General features: G+C 42.5%; 1 protein-coding gene across 1 annotated transcript in view; it reads right to left on the bottom strand.

Moving 5' to 3' along the window:
• Positions 1–1,165: 1,165 nt before the first annotated feature.
• UGGT2 (UDP-glucose glycoprotein glucosyltransferase 2) overlaps positions 1,166–26,145 on the bottom strand; it is a 347,356-nt gene continuing 322,376 nt past the window's right edge. Inside the window, exons 37-39 of the mRNA XM_067536834.1 lie at positions 22,990–23,106; positions 16,538–16,682; positions 1,166–2,915 (exon numbers count right to left, since the gene is read on the bottom strand). Of these exons, the coding sequence (XP_067392935.1) occupies positions 2,893–2,915; positions 16,538–16,682; positions 22,990–23,106 (285 nt within the window). The 3' untranslated portion in view covers positions 1,166–2,892. The remainder of the gene's footprint in view (positions 2,916–16,537; positions 16,683–22,989; positions 23,107–26,145) is intronic.

Genomic DNA, 26,145 nt, shown 5'->3' with positions numbered 1-26,145 from the left:
ATATAAAACTTCAGGGCTTAAACCAATCTGACTATTAGGAATTAGAATGAGATCTTCAAGGGGTCATATTATCCCACATCTGCCTATTGTGGGGTTTCTTGCACCTTTCTCTGAGCATCTGAGGCTGGCCCTATGGTGTAGGGATTAAAAAAAAAAGTGGATAAATTCTTAAACTAATTTAAACTCCATATTCCCTAAATGAGAAGTGGGTAAAGTAAGTTGACTGGTGTTTACTCTCAATTACATGCCTGGACACTGAGTCAGGACACTGGATTAGATGGACTAAGGATCTGATGCAATACAGCAATTTCTATGCAGATTCCTATGTACTTCAGCACCAATTGGTTCACAGCTTCTACTCAAACTGATCATGTGCTCTGAATCAAAGGATAAAATCACAATGATAAGCCATAACCAGGAAAAAAGTGAATGTTAGCATCTGTGGGTAGCTAGCAAAAAGGGAATTTCTTGCTCTAAAATTGAGAAATATGCTCAATTTAAAAAAAAAAAAGAAACAGTTCAACTAAGAAATATTTTTCAGTTCCAACAACACGTTTCAACAGTATATTCTGAGATATTTACTTGTTTATCTATTTACCTTTTTAACAACAGTTAAACATACCCATCTAAATTCTAAACTGATAGACGTAGAAAAGGCCAAGAAACAATATATGCATATACACATAACAGGTTATATAAATTCTTCATTTGAACAGCCCACTGATAGGCAACATTACTGCCTCTACTCCCCAACCTAAACCATCTTTTTACACTACCCCTCTCACATTGCGTCTCCATTATTTTCCCATTGTTTTACTTGAGTAGAGTACAGATATTTTAAGATTGGCATGGGCCCTCTTCATTCTCTCTAAGTTCTTATATGTTATGCTAGAGGCAATCCATTATTCTGTATATATTGCTCTGCTGCCCCCCCAAGCATAAATAGAATTTCCAAACTAAAAAAACCTGAAGAATCACCGCAATTTTACTTTTGGTTCTAGTAACTGTATACTAAATTATTGTTTAACACAGAATAATAGAGAAGAGAGAAATACTGGAGGATCACAATGAAGGTACAGTCATTTTGTTTTAATAGGGCTAATTCAGTGGCATCTTAATATTTTCTTTAACATATATAGCCTGTTTCTTTTATAATAAAATATAAAATTATAGTACTTGAATCATCACAGAATGCTTTATTGAAGTCTTTGAAAAGCGGTGACTGTATTTATTGAAGTCCTTTATTTTACAAGCAACACAGTATTTCAAACTGGAGGTTTCATATTAGTGGGCCTTTTCTTGAAAATATGCTTACATAAATAAAAAGAGAAAAGTTGTAAACTATCACCTATAAACATATGCAACATTGTCCCACTACATCTTTTAAACAGCTCCAACAAATTATATTTATTTTAGAAAATAGATATAATTGTTTAAACACTCTCAAGAAAATTATGATCTGTTTTCTTTGACATTTAATCTTAATCCAAATAAATGGGATGTAGAGTGGAGGGTTTCACATAAAATGAGCAAAAAAATCTATATGCAAATTATAAACCTTTTATACTTTGTAAGACAAATTTCCCAGCCAGCTAAGGAATAATGCTAACAGAGAGAAAGAGTTTCTTTAAAGATGTAGGACCTTCACTCTTAATTTAACAAAAGCTTCATATTAGAGCTCTGAAACATGAAATTCCAAGAAAGAAATCATGATGAAACATTACTAACTGCACATGAACGCAAAAGGACATGAGTAAAATCTCAAGAAAAACAGCAGATGCTTGACGAGGAGGATGTTTCCTTTTTAAATATACAATATCAACTGTTCTCTTGCATATATTTATGTCAATGGGAGCTGTGCACATATTTTCAACAGTAGCATGTGGCCATCTAAGACAGTTCTTTTTCTGCAATTCAAAAAACTGTTAAAATGCTGATATATTCTGTGTTTCAAGCACACTGTTGTGATCTCTGAAATCTATCCTAATTCTCTGTTGGATGCACTGTGATCTTGTTCTCAGACAGAATAATTATAGAACACAGTTACAGTACTGTATTTCAAATATAAAAAGTGAATATATAAAAATAACATGTACTGAAATTTTAAAATATCTTTTGTTACAGTGCTTGTTCTGGATTAATATTAACAAAATAAATAATGAAGTGTGACTACCTGTAGGTTGACATTTTTTAAACTGCTAACTTAGTGCACCAAGCTTGCACAATAAATTAAAAATGACGTATTTGCTTCCATAAGCTTCAAAACAGATTTTAAAATATTTTGGATTGGTCCTAAACTCTAGATTCCAGCAATAAACTGTATTTTACAACTTGCCCTTGCAATACTGTGAATTTTTCTTGTGAACGCAGCAGTACACATCTTATATAAGAAAAAACCGATGCATGTACGTTATACCACAGAGTTTGAGTATATACAACTTTGATTATGTGTAGGATAGTCAAAACAATGCAAACTATTTTCAAGTATCCCTTGAAATATCTGACAGCATGTAACATTAACTGACTACAACTAGGCAATCTGAAGAAAAAAAAAAACCCCATACAACTTAAATTTAAAGGGTCCCATCCAGCATTCTTTATAAATGGGAGTTTTGCGTGTGGGAAGAATGCAGGACCAGATCCTAAATATTAGCTGTCTTTGGAGTGATAGGGGAATCAACAATAGGAAAGTCCCCCTACCTTGGAAAAAACAAAACTATAAAGTCTTCATTTGCTGATCTTACATTATCTATTCTTACCATTCCATTTGACTGCTTTAAGCAACATATAGGTTATAAAATGTTCAAAATAGTGTGTCTGCAGTATGTACATCTTCCATTCCATCTCACAGAAGATTCAGTTGTGCCACCACAACAACTTTTTGAAATGATGCTAAAGTTCATCATGCTTAAAAACTGTAACCAAAAAAGAAAAATGATATATATTTGCTCATATTTAACTAGCAGACCATAATACATTTTAAAATGTTAAAAAGGCCCCAATATCTTCAGAAGGCTTTTTATTTATTCCCAAAGAATTCTAAGAGTCAGTTCAGGTATTAAAAATTCACTGCATTTTTTAGACGCTACTAACAACTGACCATAAACATCCATAAGTAATCAAAATGACTAAAGAAATTGTGAAGTATTATTTAGTAGGAGAGTGCATTTCTTTTGCCTTCTAGTTTTTGAACCGCTAAGGTTCATATTTTCATGTTTTTCTCTGCAACCATGGGAGCTAAAATATTTTTAAAATAAAAGCTGAAATTCTCACGTAACTACGTGACTCACCCAGAGCTGGGGCTTTAACAAAAACAAAAATCAAAACAAAAAACCCCACCACCAAATATTGCAAGTTTCCTTCTAATCATGAAAACTGTCGTCAATGAGATTATGCCAAGTTACAAAAAGTTAAAAAATTGTAATTTAAAGTCCCTTTATGTTGTGATTTCATTGCTTGTTACAGGTGAGCTGGTAGCCCAATGCTTCTCATTATAAGACCCTGTTTCAGTTGCCTATAACTTTCTCAATCTAACTGTTTGGGGAGAAATTTAACATGCTGGATTTCTGTCTCAGGTTGAACTATTCTGGAAATCTGTTAATTAATCTGTTTCCAAGAATGAAGCGAGAGGAAATACATTGTTTTGTCCTAGTTCAGAATGTTGGTAACTTTTTGGAGCCCTCGTATTTTGGAACAGGGACTTGAAACTTAGTAGGACGTGGCCTTTGTGTCCAAGAGGTGTCTTTTGCATCTTTGTGAAAATCCACCCAAATTTGGCCAGTTTATAAGCATTTTAAAAGACTGCAGTATGCACATGCTTAGTAGTGACTTGCTAGACCATAACTAAACTCCCCAAAGATTCCATCTGCAGGAGGTATGCTTCAGACAAGGGCTGATCAGGACTTTCCCATAATTGCAGATCTGGATTGCTGTGCGCTGTGCTGGGCCAAGGTCTGGATAATGGAACTGACAGAAGGAAGATAGTCTCTTGAGGAGGAAGCTGCCTGATGTGAATGCACACAGGACAAGAGCCAGACCTGTGGGAATGGTGGGGAGAGCAGACTGGGACAATGGGCCTCCGGATAGAAGCTGGGACTTGGGAGGCTAGTCCGTGGACAGGGGAAATGGAAGCTGGGATTGCAAACGGCGTGAAGGAATACTGGTACTGGCTGGGCAAGAAGATTGAGACTGGGAGTTGTGAAGGAGGACTGGGAGCCTGTTGATTGGGGGGAGGGACTGAGATCAGATAGGAGCTGAGGGAGGAGACTCAGACTGGAAACAAGTGGGGTTGAGGGTTGGAGGTGCCTGGGGAGGGAGACAGATCTGATGAGGGGCCAAGATGCAGATCTGACAGTGGCTGGGCAAAAAAAGTGGGACTAATAACTAGTTAATGGTGACCCTGAGATTGAACAAAGAGCCAGGGAAGGGGGACTGGAAGCCAGTGCAGACATGAAACATGGTTGAAGGGCAATTAGGGGTTACAGGAGTTAAGCTTGGGGAAAACAGGTGGAAGAAGTATGCCCACTAGAAAACACTCTCCTCTAGAGCCTGGAATGGAATCCAAGATTTCTAAGTCTCAGCATTCCTCTGATATCAGCAAATATCTGTGAAACCCACTGGCAAAGCATGTATTATCCCCTCTAATGATGATCCATATAGAGGGTGACAACCTACTACTGATAGTCTCTTAGCTCAGGCGGCAGAGGTCTGCACAATGGATCTAAAGATTCCAAATGTGCCGATTAACTATGTGAAGTGTCAATATGATGCCACACATTGGAAAATGGTTACTTACCTATACAGTGGCTGTTGTTCTTTGAAATGTGTTGTACACGTATACACTCCACTATGGGTGTGTGTGTGTGTGTCCAATGCACTCGAATTGGAGACTTTTTGCCAGCTATATCAGTAGGCAGTGAGTGGGCCCCAGCTATACTCATGTGCCAAGTCAAACATATAAAGGAGCATGGACACTGTCTTCCTCTTCGTTTTTTTGCACTGCCAGTAAGCTAAATCCAAAGTAGCAGGGAAGGTGGTAGTGGTAGTGGTGTGTGAAATTTATATGTGGACAGCTTATCTTGAAGAACAACAGTTACTACACAGGTAAGTAACTGATTTTTCTCCTTGGAGTGTGTAGGCTGGTGGCATGGTCCAGCCAGGGGCTTTGTGAACTTTCCTTGGGCCCAGGCTCTGAGGAAGGCCACAGTGCCTTTCTCTAGGGGAATAAACTCCCTGCTTATGAGTCTATAGCCCCAGCCCCTAGGCAGGGTGGGCTTTCCTGTCAGTCTGTATCCCCCTGGCGCTCACTTAGGGCAGGGCTGGTAGGGTGTCCACGACCCTTGGTCTTCCAACAGGTGGGGTGGGTGAGCAGTCTATTGCCCCCGGCTCGCAAGCAGGGCTGGCAAGCACTAGCAGTCTATAACCCCTGGCCCTCAAACAGGGCAGGGCTGGCAAAGGTCCACAGTTTATAGATCCAGACCCTGACCCTCAAGTAGGCGGGGCAAGTACAGTCTCCAGCCCTCGGCCATCAAGCCGGGCAGGGCTGGCACAGTAGTCAATAGCCTCCGGCCCTCAAGTGGATGGGGCAGGTAAAGTGGTCTATAGCCCCCCAGCCTTACAGTCAGGTGGGGCTGGCAAAGCTCAGTGTCCTCTGGCCAGCAGTGCAGAGGATGCCAAGCACTCCTGGGTTGTTAGGGAAGGGGGACGCAGGCCCACCCGACTCCACTGCATCCCAACCCAGGGCCCTATCAGTGGCGATCCAGCCGCAACACGCTGACTGGTCTGGTCACGCACTCGGCCACTCTCTATTCGGCTGTCCCTGGGCTACTTCCTCCCACCCAATCCCTGGGTACCTGCATCCAACTATCTCCCTCTGGGTTGCTAGGGTAGACGGCGAGCGGGCATCCTGCGAGTCCCTCACAGTTGACAGGCACAGGTCCAGGAACTCCTCAGGGTCATCTGTGGAGGGTAGCTCCTCCGGATCACAGGGTTGCCAGGGTTTCTCCGGTCAATGAGGTTCAGTCCACTCCGGTGGGTCCTCCACGTCAGGCAGCAACTCCAGGTGAGGGGGTTTTTCCCACCCAGCGGGCTCAGGTAGCTGCTCCCAGCTATTAGGATCCGGTGGCCCTCTCCAGTCACTCGGGCCCAGCAATTCGGGTAGGCTTTCGAGGCTCCAGTTGGCAAGGTGGTTGCACTGAACAGCAGGCCTAGGCCGCAATCCCTGGGAAGACACATCTGCCTCCAGGGGCAACTTCCCCCAGACTGAGCTGCTGGACCTGCCTTTTTTACTTACTACCCTGGCCCTGGCTCCGCCCCTCTGCTTCCGGGTGGCTTGGCGTGTAGGGCCTTGTTCTGTCCAGTAGGGGGGTCACAACCCTTCCTCAGGCCCAGGCTCTGAGGAAGGCCACAGCGCTTTGTTACAGAGTGATTGTGCACATACACATTCCCAGGGCCAGTTCTAGGAAAAGTTACCTGAATACCAACTTCCAGAGGGTGCTGTCCCACTGTGTCATTCGGTTTTTTTTTGTTTTTTGTTTTGGTTTTTCCTCCCCGTTGGCCAGTCTTTTTTTATTCTGTTTTTTGCTGGGATGGGGAGGGGAAGAGGCGGGGAGGCTGAAAATGTTTTCTGCCTTGGCCAACAAAATGGTATGGACTGCTCCTGTACATTCCACTGTAGGTGGCTCATCAGCAGTTTCCTTACAGGTGGTGGGACTTTGAACTACTTGAAGAGAGACTATAGCCTGACTGGCATAGTCTCAGGAAGCTTGAGTAATAGCATCGTATCTGAAGAAGGTATGTACAGATGACCACATTGCTGCTTTGCAAATGTCTACCATAGAAATGTTGCTCAAAAAGGCTAATGCAGTGAAATGAGCTTTGGTGGAATGTGCTGTTATCCTAGCTGGAGGAAAGATCTTTGCCAGACTGTAACAAAGCTTGATGTACTCACAAAGCCAATGTAAAATACGCTGAGCCGTAACAGGTTGCCCTTTAATCCTGTCAGCATAGGCCACAAAAATATAGGAGAAGATTTGAAAGACTTTGTGCAGTCCAGGTAAAATGCTAGACCCCTCCAAACATGCATGGTATGAAACTTCTCTTCATCCTTGGAAGAACAAGGCTTTGAAAAGAACACTGGCAGACGAATTGTTCATTTTATTCATAAATTTAGGATCTGACCTAACCAAGACGTTGTTGTGGAATACTATAAACGGAGGGTAACCTAACAGGGAATGGAGCTCAGACATGCTCCATTCAAAATTAATTGCTATCAAAAACAAATTTCAGATTTCCATCATATTTGACTTGGCTGTCTGGGTGGAAGCCAGAGGGCTGGATGGCTAAGGGAACTGTGTTTGTGGCTTCTGGATAGCCAGTAAGGTAATTAGGAGCTGTTTGTTGCTGGCTGGGTGAATCTAATTTTTAGAAATAGCCATCTAGTTGTTCTCCTAGAGGGCAAAGTCACAGGCTCTCACCATACTGATAAAGAGACTAGAAGATTTCAGATGCAATTAGCAGTCCAGTTTATGTCTAATTTCTTTACTATGTGGTGATAACTTACAAGATTCTGCCTAAATTGAATACCTCTTCCACTTGGTTGGATACATAGCTCTGATGGAATCTTTTCTGATGTTCACCAGAATGGCTTGGACTTCCTGGGAGCAGACCCTCTTATCATTGCTCAATCGGACAATATCCATGCCATGGGGTGAAGAGATTGTAGGTTAGGATGCAGTGATTTCCCTTGATTTTGAGACAAAAGATCCTTGACCAGATGTAGAGCTATAATTAGTTGAATCAAGAGTTGATGTAAGTCCATGAACCAATACTGCCTTGCTTAGGCAGGTACTATGAAGGTTAAAGTTGCCTCATCTCTTCCTGATTACCCTCAATTAAAGGGACTGGACTGAGTACAGCACTTGATTTGACCAGGCAGAAGAAAGGCATCTGTCAGGGAACCCAGGGCTCTGAAGCAGAACCTCCTGCATTTCTTGTTCAGGTTGGTTGCAAGGAAGTCTATTACCAGGCACCGCATTGATGGAAGATATGCTTCAGAATGTCCCTCCTTACTGAACACTTGTGATGGTCTCTGAAGTTAGTGCTGAGGGAATCCAAAATAGTGTTCCATATTCCTTGAAGGTGAAAAGCCTTTTGCAAGATATTGTTCTTTATACAGATGTTCCACAAGCAGATTGCCTCTTGGCGCAGCTGAGGCGTCCTTTCTTTTTCAGATAAAACACAGTCGTGGTGTTGTCAGTGAGAACATGAATCGCTTGACCCCAGTGGTGAAAATGAGCATCTCACAGGCCTGGTGAATAGCTCAAAGTTGGCATCCAAAGAGCTTGAGCCTGAAGTTGACTCAAGTGAGCCCTCCAACTCTTGGTTGGCACATCTCTTACCAGAGCCATAGTTGGTTCTGGTAGTAGGAATGGAACCCTTGACATACATTCTGAGTGTCTAACATGCAACTCTAGGGACTGAAGCCCTCATGCAGGTACACAAATCAGCATGTTGAAGGAGTATCTGCTCAGACAATATACTGAATGAAGCCAGGCTTGCAGACATTTGAGGTGAAGTCTGGTATGCTGAGTCATGTGTGTATGAGGTCATGTGCTCCAACAGACAAGCACTCCTTGTGTTGCATTTGAAGCTCTTGGACAAACCTGGAACCTGTTTGTCGGGAGGGGAGCCATGGCAATCATAGCATCAAGATCTGCCCCTATTAAATGCATTCTCTGTGTGGGTTGTAATAATTTCTCTACATTCAGTTTTAGACCTAAACAAGAGAACAGATGTCTGATGATAAGGATGCTGTTCTGGACATTGTACCATGATTTTCCCCAAGCTAGCCAGTCATTCAGATAGGGAAATATTTAAATTCTCAAATAGCGCAGGTGGGCCACTACCACCGTTATACACTTTGTGAACAGCCTTGGGGCCGAGGACAAGCTGAGGGGCAGGTACAGCATATTGTTTATCATGAATTGAAGAAACTTTCTGTGGCCAGGATATACCACCATGTGAAAGTAGGTATCCTGAAGATCGAGGTAAGCACACCAATCACCGAAGAAGGATAACAGAAGTAAGGGTGACCATCCTGAATTCGATTTTAATATATCTATTCAGCTTTCTTACGAACCAAATGGACAAAGACCACCTTTCTTTTTGGGAATCAGGAAGTAGTGAGAACAGAAACCTTTTCTTCTGTATTGAGAAGGCATTTCCTTTACTGCCCAATTCCAAGAGAGACTGTACATCTTGATGTAAAACAGCCTTTTGAGATGGGTTCCTGAACAGGGACAGGAAAGGAGGGAGGTGAGCTGAATAACATATCCCTCCTTTACTGTGCTGAACATCCACATATCCAATGTAATCTCTGTCCATGGACTGCAGGAGAGAGAGAATTCCCAAAAGGAGGGTCTAGATATAGGAGATGAGAAAAGATTGGTATGCTTTCCTTGATTAGGTATGCTGTCCTCAATCAAGATGTCAAAATGACTGTTTCAAAGCCACTGAAGTCTGGTGAGACAAGCCTGTTGCAGACAATGCCAATGGGCAACGTCTGAGATGCTTTGTTCTTTTTGAGGTATCCTGAGATCTCTGTTGCTAGTAGGGTCTGTATTGCATTTGGGGCTTAAACTGCTTCCCTTCTGTCACTGGGGTTTAAAAACTCTGGCTCCGCCCACCAAGGGGCAGGTTGTGGACTCTCCTAGTCAATCTCTGAGGGAGGCCATGCCTCCTCATTACTCTTACATTTCTTTCGGAGTAGACTTAAGGTGAAACTGCCTTGAATGCTTGTTTACTCCAGAGACTACTAATGAGTCTAGGATGGGTTGCATAAAGAAATACTTGGATTCTTGTTGAGGGACCTGATATTGTCTGTCCACCCATTTGACAGTGGGTGGAACAGAGGCTGGAGTCTGTCAAAGGGTCTTTTCAAGTTCCAGCAAGGCTTCTTTAACGGGAAGGGCAACTCTTCTAGGAGTGGGAGTTTGCAAGATGTCTAATAATTTTATGCAGACTTTCTTGCACAATTTCTCCCCGTATTCCCAGAGATGTGGCCACTCTTTTTATGAGGTCCTGAAAAACTTTAAAGTCCTCAGGAGGCGATGGTGTCAACTCTGGGGTGATGGACTCATCTGGAGAAGAGGAAGAAATGGGGGCGAGGGGAATATCTAGAGGTTTCTCCCTACTGTCCCCTTCTTCTGTGAGAAACAATAAAAACAGAGGTTGTAGGATTAGATAAGAATTTTCTCTATGTGCTCCAGGCACAGAAGGTGACTTTCTCCTGCACTAGGTGGTTGACGGGGGCCCTAGATGATCTTGAATCAGGCCAGTAAGGCCGAGGACAAGTCCAGTCTTTGTACTGCTCAAAGTGAATGGCACTGTACCGGGGCATTGCTATAATAATCATTTTACTCTGAAGCTGGGGAATCTTTACAACATTGTCTGTATGGCAACCTAAATGACCTTGTTGAAGATATAGGTTTATCATGATCAGAATTCAAAGAGGAGGAAATATAACTATCCTCAGTAAATCGTGGAGCAGTCCCTCTAGGCATCGGAGGAGTTCTCAGCCCTGGGGACATCTAGTGATATCCTTTGGGTACCAAAGTTGACAATGGATCTGATGGCGCCAGTGGATGAGGCAGTCCAAATGCAGGCAGATGAGTCAATGGAGGCGAAGTAATATACATTGACAAAGTGGGTGGAACTACTAGAAATGTGGTAAGTGAAGATACCAGTGCCAGTAATGCCAGTGAAGGTGAGGCCACTGAGACTGGAAATGCATGATAAAATAAAGGAGAGTCTGGGAGAGGGAGACACAGAAGGTCTTTTGCCACAAAGAATGATTGTGGCATCAACAGCACTGACAGCAGAAGTAAGTGCTCAGAGGCTAATGCTGGTGGTACTGGAGTTGATGGTACTGGGGTTGAAGATTTCTCTGGTAGGGGTGAAGGCACTAGTTTGATGGCCCCAGTTGTGCCAGAGTTTAGGGTGCTGCCTTGGATAGTGCCAGTGCTTATGACCAGATCTCAACTTGGCACCAGAGGACTTCTTCAGAGCCTTCTTATGAGAGGAACAATGAGACTTCAAAGGTGTAGCAATCTTTGAGGGTGAGGAGAGTTTTGAGCACTTTGAGAAGGCCATGGAAGAAGAAGATGAGCAATGTTTCTCACTAGATATTGCTTTATATGCGGAGGCAGTCAGGTGGGCACTCCTTGTGAATGAACTCTCTGTCCTCTCATGGTCAGGGTTGGTCTCTGAAGAGGGATGCATCACCTTCTCAGGAAGACGTAATTTAAGGCAGAACTCCCTCTTTTTTTTGTTCTTTTTGGGAAGGAGGTACAAATAGGATGTTTGTTCTACACATGTTCCTCACCAGAGCAGATTAGGCAACTTTGTACCTGAAATTAACAGGGATCACGGGCCTGCATGTGGCACATTGTTTAAACTTGGGGATTTCTGCACAGTAAATCCCAGATACATTCACTAACAACACTAAAATAACATTATACTAAACTACAGCTATATACAAAAATGTCTCCTAAAGGCTAGCTAACAAAGCTCAAGAGCAACAGGGAACTCCAACTCTCACCATGGGCTGTAAGAAGGAACTGAGACGGAGGCTGCAATCCATGCCCTTTATATTGTCAACTTCAGGAACGAGGATAGCAGGGGTTCATGCGATACCTGCTGGTACACCTGGCAAAAGTCTCTGGTTCTAGAGCACTGGGTGCTTGTACACTTACAGTGGAATGTGTATGTGCTGGAGGAACCTACTAGGGGCTGTGCTCCTCTTGACCTGCTGCTCACAAGCAGGGAAGAATCGATAGGGGAGTAGAAGTGAGTGGTAACCTGGGCAGCAGTGACCATGAGATGGTAGAGTTCAGTATCCTGACAAAAGGAAAAAGGAGAACACAGGATACAGACCCTGGACTTCAGTAAAGCAGACTTTGACTCCCTCAGGGAGCTGAAGGGAAGGATCCTCTGGGAGGCTAATATGCAGAAAGGAGTCCAAGAGAGCTGACTGTATTTTAAAGAAACTTTATTGAGGATGCAGGAACAAACCATCCCAATGTGCAGAAAGAATAACAAATATGGCAGGTGACCAGCTTGGCTTAACAAAGAAGTCTTCGGTGAGCTTAAATACAAAAAGGAAGCTTACAAGAAGTGGAAACTTGGACAGATTATTAGGGAGGAGTATAAAAATACTGCTTGAGCATGGAGAAGTGAAATCAGGAAGGCCAAAGAACAATTGGAGTTGCAGCTAGCAAGGAACGTGAAGGGTAACAAGAAGGGTTTCCTACAGGTATGTTAGCAACAAGAAGGTGGTCAGGAAAAGTGTGGGCCCCTAACAGAATGGGGGAGGCAACTTAGTGACAGATTGATGTGGAAAACTCTGAAATACTCAGTTTTTCTTGCCTCTGTCTTCACAGATAAGGTCAGCTCTCAGACTACTGCACGGGGCAGCACAGAATGGGAAGAAGGTGAGCAGCCCTCTGCTGAAAAACCAAGTTCAGGACTATTTAGAAAGGCTGGACATCCACAAGTCCATGGGGCTGGATGCAATGTATCCGAGAGTGCTGAGGGAGTTGGCTGATGTGATTGCAGAGCCATTGGCCATTATCTTTGAAAACTTGTGGAGATTGGGGGAGGTCCCAGATGATTGGAAAGAGGTAAAAATAGTGCCTATCTTCGAAAAAGAAGGAACTGGGGAATTACAGACTGGTCAACCTCACCTCAGTCCCCAGAAAAATCACGGAAGCAGGTATCCAAAGGAATCCATTTTGAGGCACTTGGAAGAAAGGAAAGTGATCAGAAACAGTCAGCATGGATTCACCAAGGGCAAGTCATGCCTAACCAATTTGATTGCCTTCTATAATGAGATGACTGGCTGTATGGATGTGGGGAAAGCGGTGGACATGATATACCCTGACTTTAGCAAAGCTTTTGATATGGTCTCCCACAATATTCTTATCAGCAAGTAAAAGAAGTATGGGTTCGATGAATGGACTATAAGATGGATAGAATGCTGGCTAGATCATCAGGTTCAACGGGTAGTAATCAACGGCTTGATGTGTATTTGGCAGCCGGATACAAACAGAGTGCCCCGGTGTCAGTTCTGGGGCCGGTTTTGTTCAACATCTTCATTAATGACCTGGGGGATGGAATGGATTGTACCATCAGCAAATTTGCAGATGACACTAAGGTGGGGGGAGTGGTAGATATGCTGGAGGGTAGGGATAGGATACAGAGTGATCTAGACAAATTGGAGGATTGAGCCAAAAAAATAATTTGATGAGGTTCAACAAGGACAAGTGCAGAGTCCTGCACTTAGGACACAAGAATCCCATGCACTCCTACAGACTGGGGAACGACTGGCTAGGCAGTAGTTCTGCAGAAAAGGACCTGGGATTTACAGTGGACAAGAAGCTCGATATGAGTCAACAGTGTGCCCTGGTTGCCAAGAAGGCTAATAGCATATTGGGTTGCATTAACAGAAGCATTGCCAGCAGATCTAGGGGAGTGATTATTCCCCTCTATTCGGCATTGGTGATTCCACATTTGGAGTACTGTGTCCAATTTTGGGCCCCCACTACAGAAAGGATGAGGACAAATTGGAGGGAGTCCAGAGGAGGGCAACAAAAATGTTTAGGGGGCTGGAGCACAGGACTTATGAGGAGAGGCTGAGGGAACTAGGCTTGTTTACTCTGCAGAAGAAAAGAATGAGGAGGAATTTGATAGCAGCCTTTAATGATCTGAAAGGGGGCTCCAGGGAGGATGGAGGTAGGCTGCTCTTAGTGGTAGTAGATGACAGAACTAGGAGCAATGGTCTAAAGTTGCAGCGGGGGGGGGGGGGGGTCTAGGTTGGATATTAGGGAAAAGCTTTTTCACTAGAAGGGTAGTGAAGCACTGGAATGGGATAGCTAGGGAGTTCGTGGAATCTCCATCCTTAGAGGTTTTTAAGGCATGGCTTGACAAAGCCCTGGCTGGGATGATTTAGTAGGGGTTGATCCTGCTTTGAGCAGGGGGTTGGAGTCTATCTTCTATGATTCTATGAATCACTCGAAGTATTTCTGTTTTTTTCAGTTTGCTTTTTTAAAAAGTTCAGACATTACACAGTCTTTTATGTTAAAAGATTATTATTAAAGTTGCAAAAGCTAGGAAAGCACTCAAAAGCTAGGAAAAGCCAGTGTTAAAGTTGCACAGGTAACCTTAACTCAGTCCTCTTGCAGCATATGCATTATAATATGCAAAACTAATTTTCAGAACATCCCTGATCAAAAAAAAAAAAATGGTTATCCCATAAACACCGGAAAAACACCAGAAATGATTACTTGTATCTAAAGTTTTGTCTACATTTAGCAGTAATGTAGACTACGGGCTGTTGTTTCTAAAGTCTGGTAATGAGTGATGCATTAACTGGTCAGTATAGACCCTGCTAATGCGTACTAATGGTTCTCTAGTGAACTTTAACATAGTGCTGATTTAAACAGTACTACACTGAAGTATATGAGGAACATTACAAAAATATTAATACATAATGTAATGTATATTATGTACATTACTCATTAGAATACATAAAAAGAGCCCTAATACCTTCTGCCCCCTAGTGTTTTGGATCTTTACATAAAATGCAAAAATTGCTAAAAAATAACCTCTGCAAATTAAATTAAAAAACCCTAAAAAACAAAAGCCATAATTATAACAAAATCTTTAATGATCATATACTGTTTTTTCCACATGACCCCTACCACATTCAGTACACATAATGAACCTGTTTTGGGTATGAATCAGTACTGTGGAGCAAAGAAGACTGTTTTTACAGCCCGTCTCATTCATTGAAGAAGCTGGAAGGTTTTCACTGAATGAGATAGGAATCTGCAGGAAGAGAAAAGCTGGTGTTGTAATAGGCAGCTGAATTCTGCCTATGGGAACTGATTCTATATCTGCCTCGCTACAGAGTTCCTATGTGATGTGAGGTAAGTCACTTGAACCAAACTTTTCACAGGTGGTCACTAATTGTGTGTTCCTCATTTTCTAGGTACCCAACTTAAAACCCTCTGGTCTGACTTGGAGAGTGCTGACTACTCACAGCTGCAGCTCAAGTCAATGGGAGCTGTGCTTGAATATATAAAGTCCTATATAATGCTAAGTACTTTGAAAAACCAGATCCTAAGTTTCCCAAATTGGACATCCAAAATTAGTGAATACTTTCTAACTTAATTTCTTGGTGTCTTAGTTCTCCATCTATACAATTGGTATCATAGCATACCCTTACCTAACAAATGAGTTGTGAAAAAATAAATGTATTTGTATTTCTGAAGCACTCTGAGATTACAGTAATGAATACCATAAAAAAGCCAATGAGGAAATTAATAATTCTGTCTTCAGATCAGGTTTTGAATCATATGCAGTGAATAAGGCTTGGGTCCACACACTGAATAAGGATAAAACAAAATATTAAACAACTACTAATAAGTAGGCACAGAGAAATCTGTTTACTGCATGAGGCACGGGTACTGTTAAAAAAAATATGAAATTATGTCATGAAAGAATACCATAATGCAGTGTTTCTCAATTAAATTTGGCCACGGAACCCTTTTGAACTTGATAAATAATTGCAGAACCCCCCCAAACTCTTAACAATATTTCTACATATGGGGCCAAAAAAAATGTGGAAATAAGCAAATTATATACAAACAACTAGGTCAGCGTTTCTCAATTAAATTACACTTACACTCGATACCCTCCGCCGAAAAATCCGGGACATCTTCCCTTTTTCGGTGGTGCGGAGAACAGCTGCTCTCGGCGGTAGCGCGGAGAACAGCTGCTCGCGGAACCCTAATAGTGTTCCAGCAGAACCCCAGGGTTCCACGGAACACCAGTTGAGAAACACTGCCATAATGTCTATGAACAATGGGACCAAATTAAGGTTGCACAAAAATGTCCTAACTTTTGACTGCTTGACTTTGCAACCTTAATAATGTTCTTTTAACTTTTTGTGAGTGTGTAATTTGATATATATCACACTTTATTATACATTTACACAATTGACACTGAGATATTATAGAATTTACATCAGAGATAGTATCAAGAAATGTTTTCCAGAGAATTAAATGAACAGTCAAATGGCTATGAAGTAAATTTCAAACTAAAGAAGAACCTTAACTGGGCTACCACTGCTGCCTGAATAAATTTTAATTTTGAGGACAACACTCATGATACCACAAAGTTAAACTTTTTGAAGTCAAAGTACATTTTGCCACTGACTTCAACAGGTCCAGGATTTTATCCTTTGAATGTAGTTTTCAGGCACATAGACATTATGTAACTCTTACAATGTACACAATTTCTTCAAGAGTAGAGAGAATGACATAAAGCACAATGTATGTATACTAGACCCAAACTTTGCTTAAATTACTAATGAGAAATCAGATAAACATGCTTATTAAGTTGAAGATACAGTTGAAGATATTTGATTAATCTGATTAAGTTGAAAATATTAAGGTGAAAAAGTTTATTCTCTTACCTTTTCTAGCAGATTGAGTCAAGTTTTTCTTCTCTTTTTCAATTCTTTTTATTAGCTTGCGTATTTTGGAGTCATACTGAATCCATTCTGGAACTATCCTCAATGCAGCCTTTAGTTTGGGTTCTTTGGTTTTGGGGTTATTGCACTGAAAGCATAAAATATATCACAAAAAACCACCAACCATTATAAGGGAAATAAATACAAGTACTTTCCCCAGCATTAGTGACGGAAAAACAAAAAAACAGTTATTAACCTTTTTGTAACTGTTGTTCTACAAGATGTGTTGCTCATGTCCATTCCCATGTAGGTATGTGCGTACTGTGTGCACCATCACCGGAAGTTGGAATGTGCTGGGTTGGTCCTGGTGTCCCCTGGAGCGGTGCCCTCATGGCACAGTATAAAGACAACTGCATTCCTTCTTCCCTCAGTTCCTTCTTGCCGGCTACTCCGACAGAAGGGCAGGTGAAAGGGTTTGGAATGGACATGAGAAACACATCTCTAAGAACAACTGTTACGGAAAGGTTAGTAACTATTTTTTCTTCTTAGTGTGCTTGCTCATGTCCATTTCCATATAGGTGATTCCCAAGCCATGTTTTAGGCAGTGTGGCCAAAGTTCCATGCTGATATGGATACAGACTGTAAGACTGCCTGACTTATGACAGTGTCACCTCTCGCCTGTTGCGTGATTGCATAGTGAATAGTTAACGTATGAATGGATGACCAGGTTGCCACCCTGCAGATGTCTAAGATTGGAACCTGTGCCACAAACACTGCTACTGAAGCCTGTGCTCTTGTGAAATGTGCTGTCAGGCAAGGAGATGGTCATAGCACATGTGGATGCATGACGTGATCCATGATGAGATCCTTTGGGCAGACACTGGATTCCCCTTCATTCTTTCTACAATAGCCACGAACACCAAAAAGTATTTCAAAACTTCTTGGTCCTTTCTATGAGAAAGCCAAGGCCCATCTGACATCCAACAAGTGAAGCCTCTGCTCTTCCCTGTTAACATAAGGCTTTGGGTAAAAAAGCAGGAGGAAGATGTCCTGGTTACTGTGTAAATGTGAGACCACTTTTGGCAGGAAGGTCAGGTGCGGACAGAGCCTCACCTTGTCCTTAAAGAATATGGTATAAGGTGGTTCAGAAGTGAGGGCCTTAATCTCTGAATCCCTTGCCTGTTAGGTCCGATGGAACTTCTTCCACTGTCTCTATCCTTAACAGGGATTAGTTTCTCATGAGAAGGGTCCCTTAAGAGGGACAGGGAAAGGGGTGGCAGGGTGGGGAGGCGATAAGCTGTAGGGTGTATCCCACTTTCACTATGTGGAGTACCCAACAGTCGGATGTAATGTTGACCCATGCCTGGTAAAAATGGGATAGATTATTTCCAAATGTCGGGGGAAAATGCAGGATCTGAACTGGGTCTGTTGTCCTCAACCGCACCATCAAAAGTTCTGCCTCACAGTTTGCCTGTGGGGCACTGCCATCGGGGCTGACAAGCAGTGATGCATGTGCCTCCTCCTCAGGCTCCTGTTGCACCGCCTCTCAAAGTCTTGTCTCTGCTCTGGAGGATGGAATCAACCCAGAGGTTATGGCTTAAAATTCCTCAGTGATGGGGCTGGCATGTGGAGGCTTAATGATTTCAGAGTAGCCCGGAAGTCTTTCAGACTATGCAGATAAGCATCTGTTTGGTTCTAGAACAGGGAGCACCTCTCAAATGGTAGATCTCGCACCATCATCTTCACCTCGTATGGAAGGCCTGAAGACTGTAAGCAGGATCTGTGGCTCATTATCACTGCCGTGGCAATGATGCGGATTGCTGCATCCGCAACATCCAGAGAGGCTTGGAGAGATGCTTTGGCTATAGCTCTGCCCTCCTCCATTAGGGCTCCATATTCTGCCCTTAACTCCGATGGTAGGAGATCTTTGAATTTGGACATAGCTGACCAGGAATTAAAGTCGTATCGGCTGAGGAGGGCCTGGTGATTGGATATTCGCAGCTGGAGACCCCCCCCCATTGAGTAGACCTTCCTTCCTAATAAGTCCAGCTTTTGGCATCTTTCGCCTTAGGAGATGGGCCTGCTGCCCCTGCCTCTCCCGCTCATTGGTTGAGGCTACTACCAAGGAGCCTGGTGGTGGGTGTTTATACAAGTACTCATATCCCTTAGAAGGGAGGAAGTACTTTCTCTCAACCTGTTTGGCTGTAGGCCAACCTGTTTGGTTGGAATGTAGGTGTTTGCCACAACACTTTTATCAGCTTTGAGACTGCCTCACTAAGTGGTACTGCCACCCTAGATGAGCTGGGTGATGTCAAAATGTCCAGCAAAGACAGAGCAGAGTCCTTGATTTCCTCCACTATGAGGCCAAGATTTTGGGCCATCCTTCTCAGCAGCTCCTGGTGAGCCCTGTAATTGTCTTGGATGGGAGGCCATGGCCGTCCCTGCCACCGTCCTGGGAGTTTGATGAGGTCACTTGGACTCTCTCAGGATCCTGTTGCTCCTCAGGCCCTGGCTGGTCCTCTGCTGGGATAATTTGAGCTTCCACACCCTCTGCTCTGGTATGGAGTCCTTCTCCAATGGGGGGAGGAGGAAAGAGGAAGGATGAGCTGTGTCTTCTGAGGAGGCTGAATATGACTAGCATGCATAGGAGCCCGGAAACATCTGAGACATCCACGATGCCAACCACTGTGCTAGCATTTTTCCATGCTGGGATAGTTGGTTCTTGGGATGGCTTGGTCTGTGCTGGCTACATTGTGATCCCTGGGATTCTGCCTGAGATACTGAGCCCAAAAAAAGTTGTTTTTAGGCAACCATGAGGGGGCTGTGCCCTGTGGTGCCATATACCAGTGCCATGAGATGGAGCAGCACCGAGAAATGATTTGGTGCTGAGATGATTGGCCTCACTGGGACGACTGGTGCCGGTACATTGAGCGGTGCCAAGATGGTGCCTGGTGCTGAGATGAGGATCAGCACCGGGGTGCTGATTGGTGACAAGATGGAGAATGGCGCCATGACTCTGAGCTTGAATGGTGACCATGGCTGGTCTTGTTGTTGGCGGGACTGTGATCTGTTCTATGTCGGCAAGCACTGCTGTGGTGTTGAGGCTCACGAGTCCGGGAAAGATAGAGCCCGGTGCCTCGCCATCATTGCTAGCTTGACCCAAGAGGTGGTCTCCTTGAGGTGGGCTTGAGCTGTTGGGCCAAGGTTTGTGGGCCTCAGAGTGGGGAAGATGGAGGCTCCAGGAAGATCAGGGGGCTCCTTGCTGCCTCATAAGCCTCTGGAATCTGCCAGGATAACATCTCCCTTTTGGCTCACCCTTAGTGGGGAGTCCATGTGCACCGGACTCGATGGTACCTTTTTTTGGGCTGAAGTCAATGGTGCCGACTGGCTGACTGACGCCTGGGAGGGGGCTACTGTTTGCCTCACCCTCTCCACGCTCCTCCTCACCAGGGAGCGTCCATGGTCAGTCTTCTTTGACCTCTTCCTCAGCACCGGGGATGTCAATTGGTGCCATGTTGTTGGTGCCGATATCCTGGTATTCAAGGAAGGGTCATGGTACTGGGGCACTTTTGGTATTGAAGACTTTTTGTCCTTTTGTGGCTCCCTAATGGAAACCGGAGTGCTCCCTACCGAAGACGTGCTTGGCCCCAAGTCGGTTGGCACTCCAAAGCTGGCCATTAGCAAGAACTTTAGTCTACTGTCCCTGTCCTTTTTTGTCCTGGATCTAAAGTTCTTGCAGATTCTGCACTTTGCCAGGACGTACCCCTCTCCCAGGCACTTCAGGCAGTTCTCATGTGGGTCGCTCACCGGGATCTTCTTGGGGCAGGACGTGCACTGTTTGAAGCCCTGGGACCAAGGCATGCCCCAGAGCCCGAGCGTGAGAGCCCTGCGGGGCAGGGAAAAAGTTCAGGGTCTGAACTAATTTATTTACACTATAATACTGACTGTTTACATTTAATTACAGGCACAACCACTGAAGGTACTGCTTGCAGAGCAAGAGAGGAGAAGCATTCCAGTGAGCGTCAAGGACAGAAAGAAGGAACTGAGGGGGCAGCAGTTGCCTAAATGCTGCGCCATGAGGTGCGACTCCAGGGGCACCAGAGCCGACCTAGTACATACCAGTAGGAAAATGCTCCCGGCAGTGGCGCACGTGGCGCACACACACTTACATGGGAATAGACAAAAGCAAGCACTTGAGGAATAGGTCATTGAACAGAATACTGCTCAAAACTAGTTACAAAATTAAACACTGGCCAGGATTAACTAGAATGAGTGATTCACTATGTATCCCTTTTTAAATCAATGTGGACCATTAATTCACTGGTAGATAAACTATGCCAAAACAAATTCTGAAGTTCTTAAGATATTAAATAAGCAATTATGCAAATAATTTTGGGAAAAAATCCACTGAATGCAACAGAACTATTATTTACCATATTTTTCAGTCACTACTCTTTTAGTCAGTCTAAACATCTTGGTAACATTCTTTATATTTTATAAACAGGACCATCTGTTACTAGCCTGTAGGAATGTCTTCAGTCTCCTATATAATCATTCATCTCTCTCAATTACCTCATACCTAATTAGTTATTTTGTTTGCATTACAAATCACTTAAAGGGCAACATACATCTGATAAACTACCTTGAGATTCATCAACAAAACAGTATGAAATGGTCTATAAACCAAAATTTGTTAAAGTTATTTAAACCATTTTTAATTGAAATACTTTTCATTTCTATTGGGCTCCTCTGTGAAGAGATAATCAAATATTTTGTCAAGTGCCCAGTGGTACTGTAAGCTTGGTGTACTGCTTCAGGAACTGCCAAGTATTAGAAATACACTGGTACGCTGATGTTAGGTAACTTAGATCTCTGTCTCTCTACCTAAGTTTATAAGGCTCTCTTTAGTGGAGTCTGCAAAAGACATTGATTAGCTGGGTAAAAGGATTTAGGAAGTGAAGGTAGATGGAAGTGATGATAAAGGGGAAAAGACCATAAGGAAACCTTTAATCAGACTGGTAAATTAACTCAAACTGCTTTAGAAAGAACTCTAGTGCTTTGGATAGATGTGCCAGAGCAACAGAAGGCTCAAAAATATTTCCATGGCCACTTTGTGGTCTTTGCAGTGGAAAAATTATTTTTACTTTCATAATGCTGGGGAATAAACAGTTGGTCCCTTCCTGTGCATTTCTGTTCTCTGAAATATTTCTGACAGAGATGGTCAAATAATGGAAAAAATATTCACAACATTCCCCTTCCCCTAATTGTTTGGCAAAAATTTGCTTTGACAGAAATGTTCCAGCCAACTCTATAAGTAATCCTGGAAGTGGTTATGCCTGATTACTAGGAGGTAGGAGGCCCCACCCACCAAAGGCTCCTCACAAATGCTTAATCTAATAAATGCAAAAACACTATGAAAGTTATAAAAATACACAAACTTTGGTAACAGACACCTAATGATTATTTTTCTTCAGAACTATGGCTCTATAGTCTAAGATTACGATGGGTCAAGACTGCTAAACATGTGTTTTCAGAAATAAATTGCAGGTCGGAACATTTTTTTCTCCCCTTCCACTCCTCCAAGCCCCTCTCTATACACACTTCTCATAGTATGTTGTATACACATATAAACACACACATACCTCTCATAAATTAAAGTAATGCCCATATGATAAACAAACCTACTAATGATTTCATAATTGATTACATTATTTTCATCATTTGATCTGCATTCTGCCCACCAATTCATCTCTCTAGGACTTAATCCAATATGCCAAATCCTTAAGCAGCTTCCAATAAGTTGCTGTTGTTTAAAATCAACATGCCATAGTAATGTTTCTTCCTCTCTTCCCCAATGTGAAATTTCTCCCCCAAATTATGCCTACCAAATCCTTTCTTCTCTCCCCAACCAATCTGTACTGCTAAGGCTGACTGAAGATTAAAAACTCACTGTTAATACTCCTCAAAAGGAGGCTGAGCCTTTCTCTGCTACAAAGGGAGTGTAACACTGGCAGACAGGGTCCAGCCACATTTACCAAACCTTCATATACCTCACCATAGTTATACTGTTTGTTTGGCTGTAAATGGGGGACAAAGAGGGAAAATATATGACAGTGGTGGAAAAGGGCTTTCTATTATCCAGTATAGTCCAGCAGCCTCGAAGCTGAAGCTGCAAATTAAGCAAATATTTGGGAAAAGAACTGTTACTGTAAGCTGCTCTCAGAGGAAAGGAGGCATATTACTGGGCTTCAGCCACTTACATGAGTGGAGTTTGTATTCCAGAACCTTCCAACACACCTGGCTCCATATCACTCAGTGGGTGATGCTAAAACCACAGCCACCAAAACTGATGGGATCTTGTGTATAAGAGTACAGAGCTAAATTCCAAATCTTGTGAAAGCTGAAGAAGTTCACATTAATAAAATGACATTTCCATTAACTCTTAATTGACTCACCAAATCAATTGTTTTAGCCTTTTTTTTGGATTCATCATCACACCAGGTTTCACACCAGAGCCATTCTTGAGGGAGAGACTTAATACCCACCTGATGAATCATATTATTGGGAAGATCCTGCACAAATTATGTAACAAATCACAAAATTAGTAACTCTGAAATTCTAATATGCTAATAACCAGTTACCAAAAACTGAATTATAACATTACTTGAAGGAGAGCAGAGAACACCTAACTATTTTTACCCTCTAAGTTTCTCTCTCTTTAAGTGCTTGTTTAGTTGTTTTTAAAATTTGTTCATAATGGCTAATGTCTTTCGTATCCAGTTCCATCTGTTAATTACAATATGAGTACGGAAGTTTTCCTTGTATTGCCCATAGGGTGTGGTCTTCTTGTAGGGTATGTCTACACTGCTGGGGCTGCAGGTATCGATGCTGTTTGATTGATTGAGTGAGCTGTGCATTCCAAGTAGCAAGGGGTGTGAAGGCAAGTCCTAGGTTTGTATTAGGTAGAATAATCACATCTTGTCCTTTTCCTTTGGGACACTGCAGTACTGGCCTGTGAGAATATCTCCCTAGCTGTTGCTACAGTAAAATAATCATATGTACTGATCCTAACAATTTCCCTATCTACTTAAACCAAAACTTACTTAGAATCATAGAATATTAGAGTTGGAAGGGACCTCAGGAGGTCATCTAGTCCAACCCCCTGCTCAAAGCAAGACTAACCTCAGCTAAATCATCCCAGCCAGGGCTTTGTCAAGCTGCACATTAAAAACTGCTAAAGATGGAGATTCCACCAGTTCTCTAGGTAACCCATTCCAGTGCTTCACCACCCTCCTAGTGAAAAACTTTTTCCTAATATCCAACCTAGACCTCCCACACTGCAACTTGAGGACCATTGCTCCTTGTTCTGTCATCTACAACCATTGAGAACAGCCTACCTCCATCCTCCCTGGAACCCCCTTTCAGGTAGTTAAAGGCCGCTGTCAAATCCCCCCTCATTCTTCTCTTTTGAAAACTAAACAAGCCAAGTTACCTCAGCCTCTCCTCATAGTCTTGTGCTCCAGCCCCCAATCATTGCCCTCCGCTGGACTCTCTCCAACTTGTCCCCATCCTTTTTGTAGTGGGGCGGCCAAAACTGGACACAATACTTCAAATGTGGCCTCACCAATGCCAAATAGAGGGGAATAATCACTTCCTGTGCAGTGATCCTACTAATGCAGCCCAATATGCTATTAGCCTTCTTGGCAACCAGGGCGAACTGCTGACTCATATCCAGCTTCTTATCCACTGTAACCCTCAGGTCCTTTTCTGCAGAACTGCTGCCTAGCCCGTCGGTCCCCAGTCTGTAACTGTACATGGAATTCTTCCGTCCTAAGTGGAGGACTCTGCATTTGTCCTTGTTGAACCTCATCAGATTTCCTTTGGCCCAATCCTCCAATTTGTCTAGGTCACTCTGTATCCTATCCCTACCTTCCAGGGTACCTACCACTCCCCATAGCTTAGTGTCATCTGCAAAGTTGCTGAGAGTGCAATCTACCCCATCCTCCAGATCATTAATGAAGATGTTGAACTTCAAGTAATGCAAGGTGTTATGGGACACATAGCCTAAGAGAACTTGATTGTAGTAAGCTATACAACTGCATTAATATTTGTGCTTAATGCATACTAATATATATGTGGTGCTAGGCAACTGGATAGCAAGTGTGAAAAATCGGGACGGGGGTAGGAGGCAATGGGCACCTATATAAGACGAAGCCCCAAATAACAGGACTGTCCCTATAAAATCAGGATATCTAGTCACCCTATATAGTACAGATAATACCTATTATTAATATGATTGTGTGTGTGTGTGTATATAATAAAATTACAAGCCAGCATACACTGGTCAAAACCATTATGTAAAACATGATTCTCTGATAAGGCTAATGATGTTAATGCCCATGTTTTGTATGTAGGGAACATGATCTAAAAATAAGTATGACATCATCCAAAAGGACAAAGCCAGCCCTGCACAACATATCTTCAGACACTCCCATACAAAGTTTAAAAAATATAGATAAGCAATTTTACACATATCCACTGCGTTTATATTTGAAAAAATAAATCTCTATGTCCAAGCATTATTACAGTCATAATTATTTTTACTTTCTTTACAATTCATAATGTATTATAAATCTGTACTTGATTTGTAAAAGATATAATGTATTTCAAAATACGTATCTAAAATTACTAGGTGTGTTTAGACAATAACATTCAAAGATTATATTAAGTCTGTATCAAGTGTCAAGATACTTAGTTACATTTTAACTCAAATTTAATGCTTGCCATTTTGCAAAAAATGTTCCACGAACTTGAGCAGATCTAGTAAGTTGATCATTACCTTCTCAAACTAAAGTGAAACCAGATTGTTCCTCTGCTCTAGCTCATTGACCTTCTAAATGGAATCAGAATTCTTGAGTGAGAAAAAATTTGTGAATGTATAAATCGTGGATGCTACAAAGTTATAAAGATTAGAAGGGTAGCAGCGTACATTCACCAGTTGCATGGTTTAAAGCAGATTATTGAAGTTGTGTTATTAAACATAAAAATCAATGCAATTGATTATCCTTTCTGAAGAATGCCTTATCTCTAAAAACTGCCTTAATACTTCTAGAAGGTTAAGTAAAGAAAATACTCATGGCAAAGGGAAATAGTTGTTGTAACAGCAAGGTTGTTATTTCCATCACAGTATCAGCTTCTCATTCATTCAAAGAGCTGTTTAATCAGTTGAAACCAAGTCCCTTCAGACATCACAACCACGTCAAAAAGCTGTTCTTTATTTTGATCTACAGTATGGAAGAATCTTTGCAGCTATGGTTTCATGTCCTATTTCACTTTAAAGAGAGATTAACTCTACTGCCTACCTTTAATAGAAATGCAATTCTCATTTTCATAAAGGAAACATTTCCTCTTAAAAATGTATAAGAATTTCTTTTTAATTCTCATTACTTGTAATTGCATATGGGTGCTCTGCTTCAGGTGCACATGTGCCTCTCAAGCCCTTGATCAGATATTTTCTAGCAGTGCCCATTTGGCCCACACATGCATCCTATGCCTCCTTGTGCTAGACAATAAGGCTACATCGCGATGCATGTGTGAGCTGCCCTTAGTTC

This window comes from Emydura macquarii, unplaced genomic scaffold, assembly GCF_026122565.2.
Source record: "Emydura macquarii macquarii isolate MOO-44397 ecotype Brisbane River unplaced genomic scaffold, CSIRO-AGI_Emac_v2 contig_3671, whole genome shotgun sequence".
NCBI lineage: Eukaryota > Metazoa > Chordata > Testudines > Chelidae > Emydura > Emydura macquarii.
Note: the sequence above shows the minus strand (reverse complement) of the source record. Positions and strands in the feature narration are given on the sequence as shown.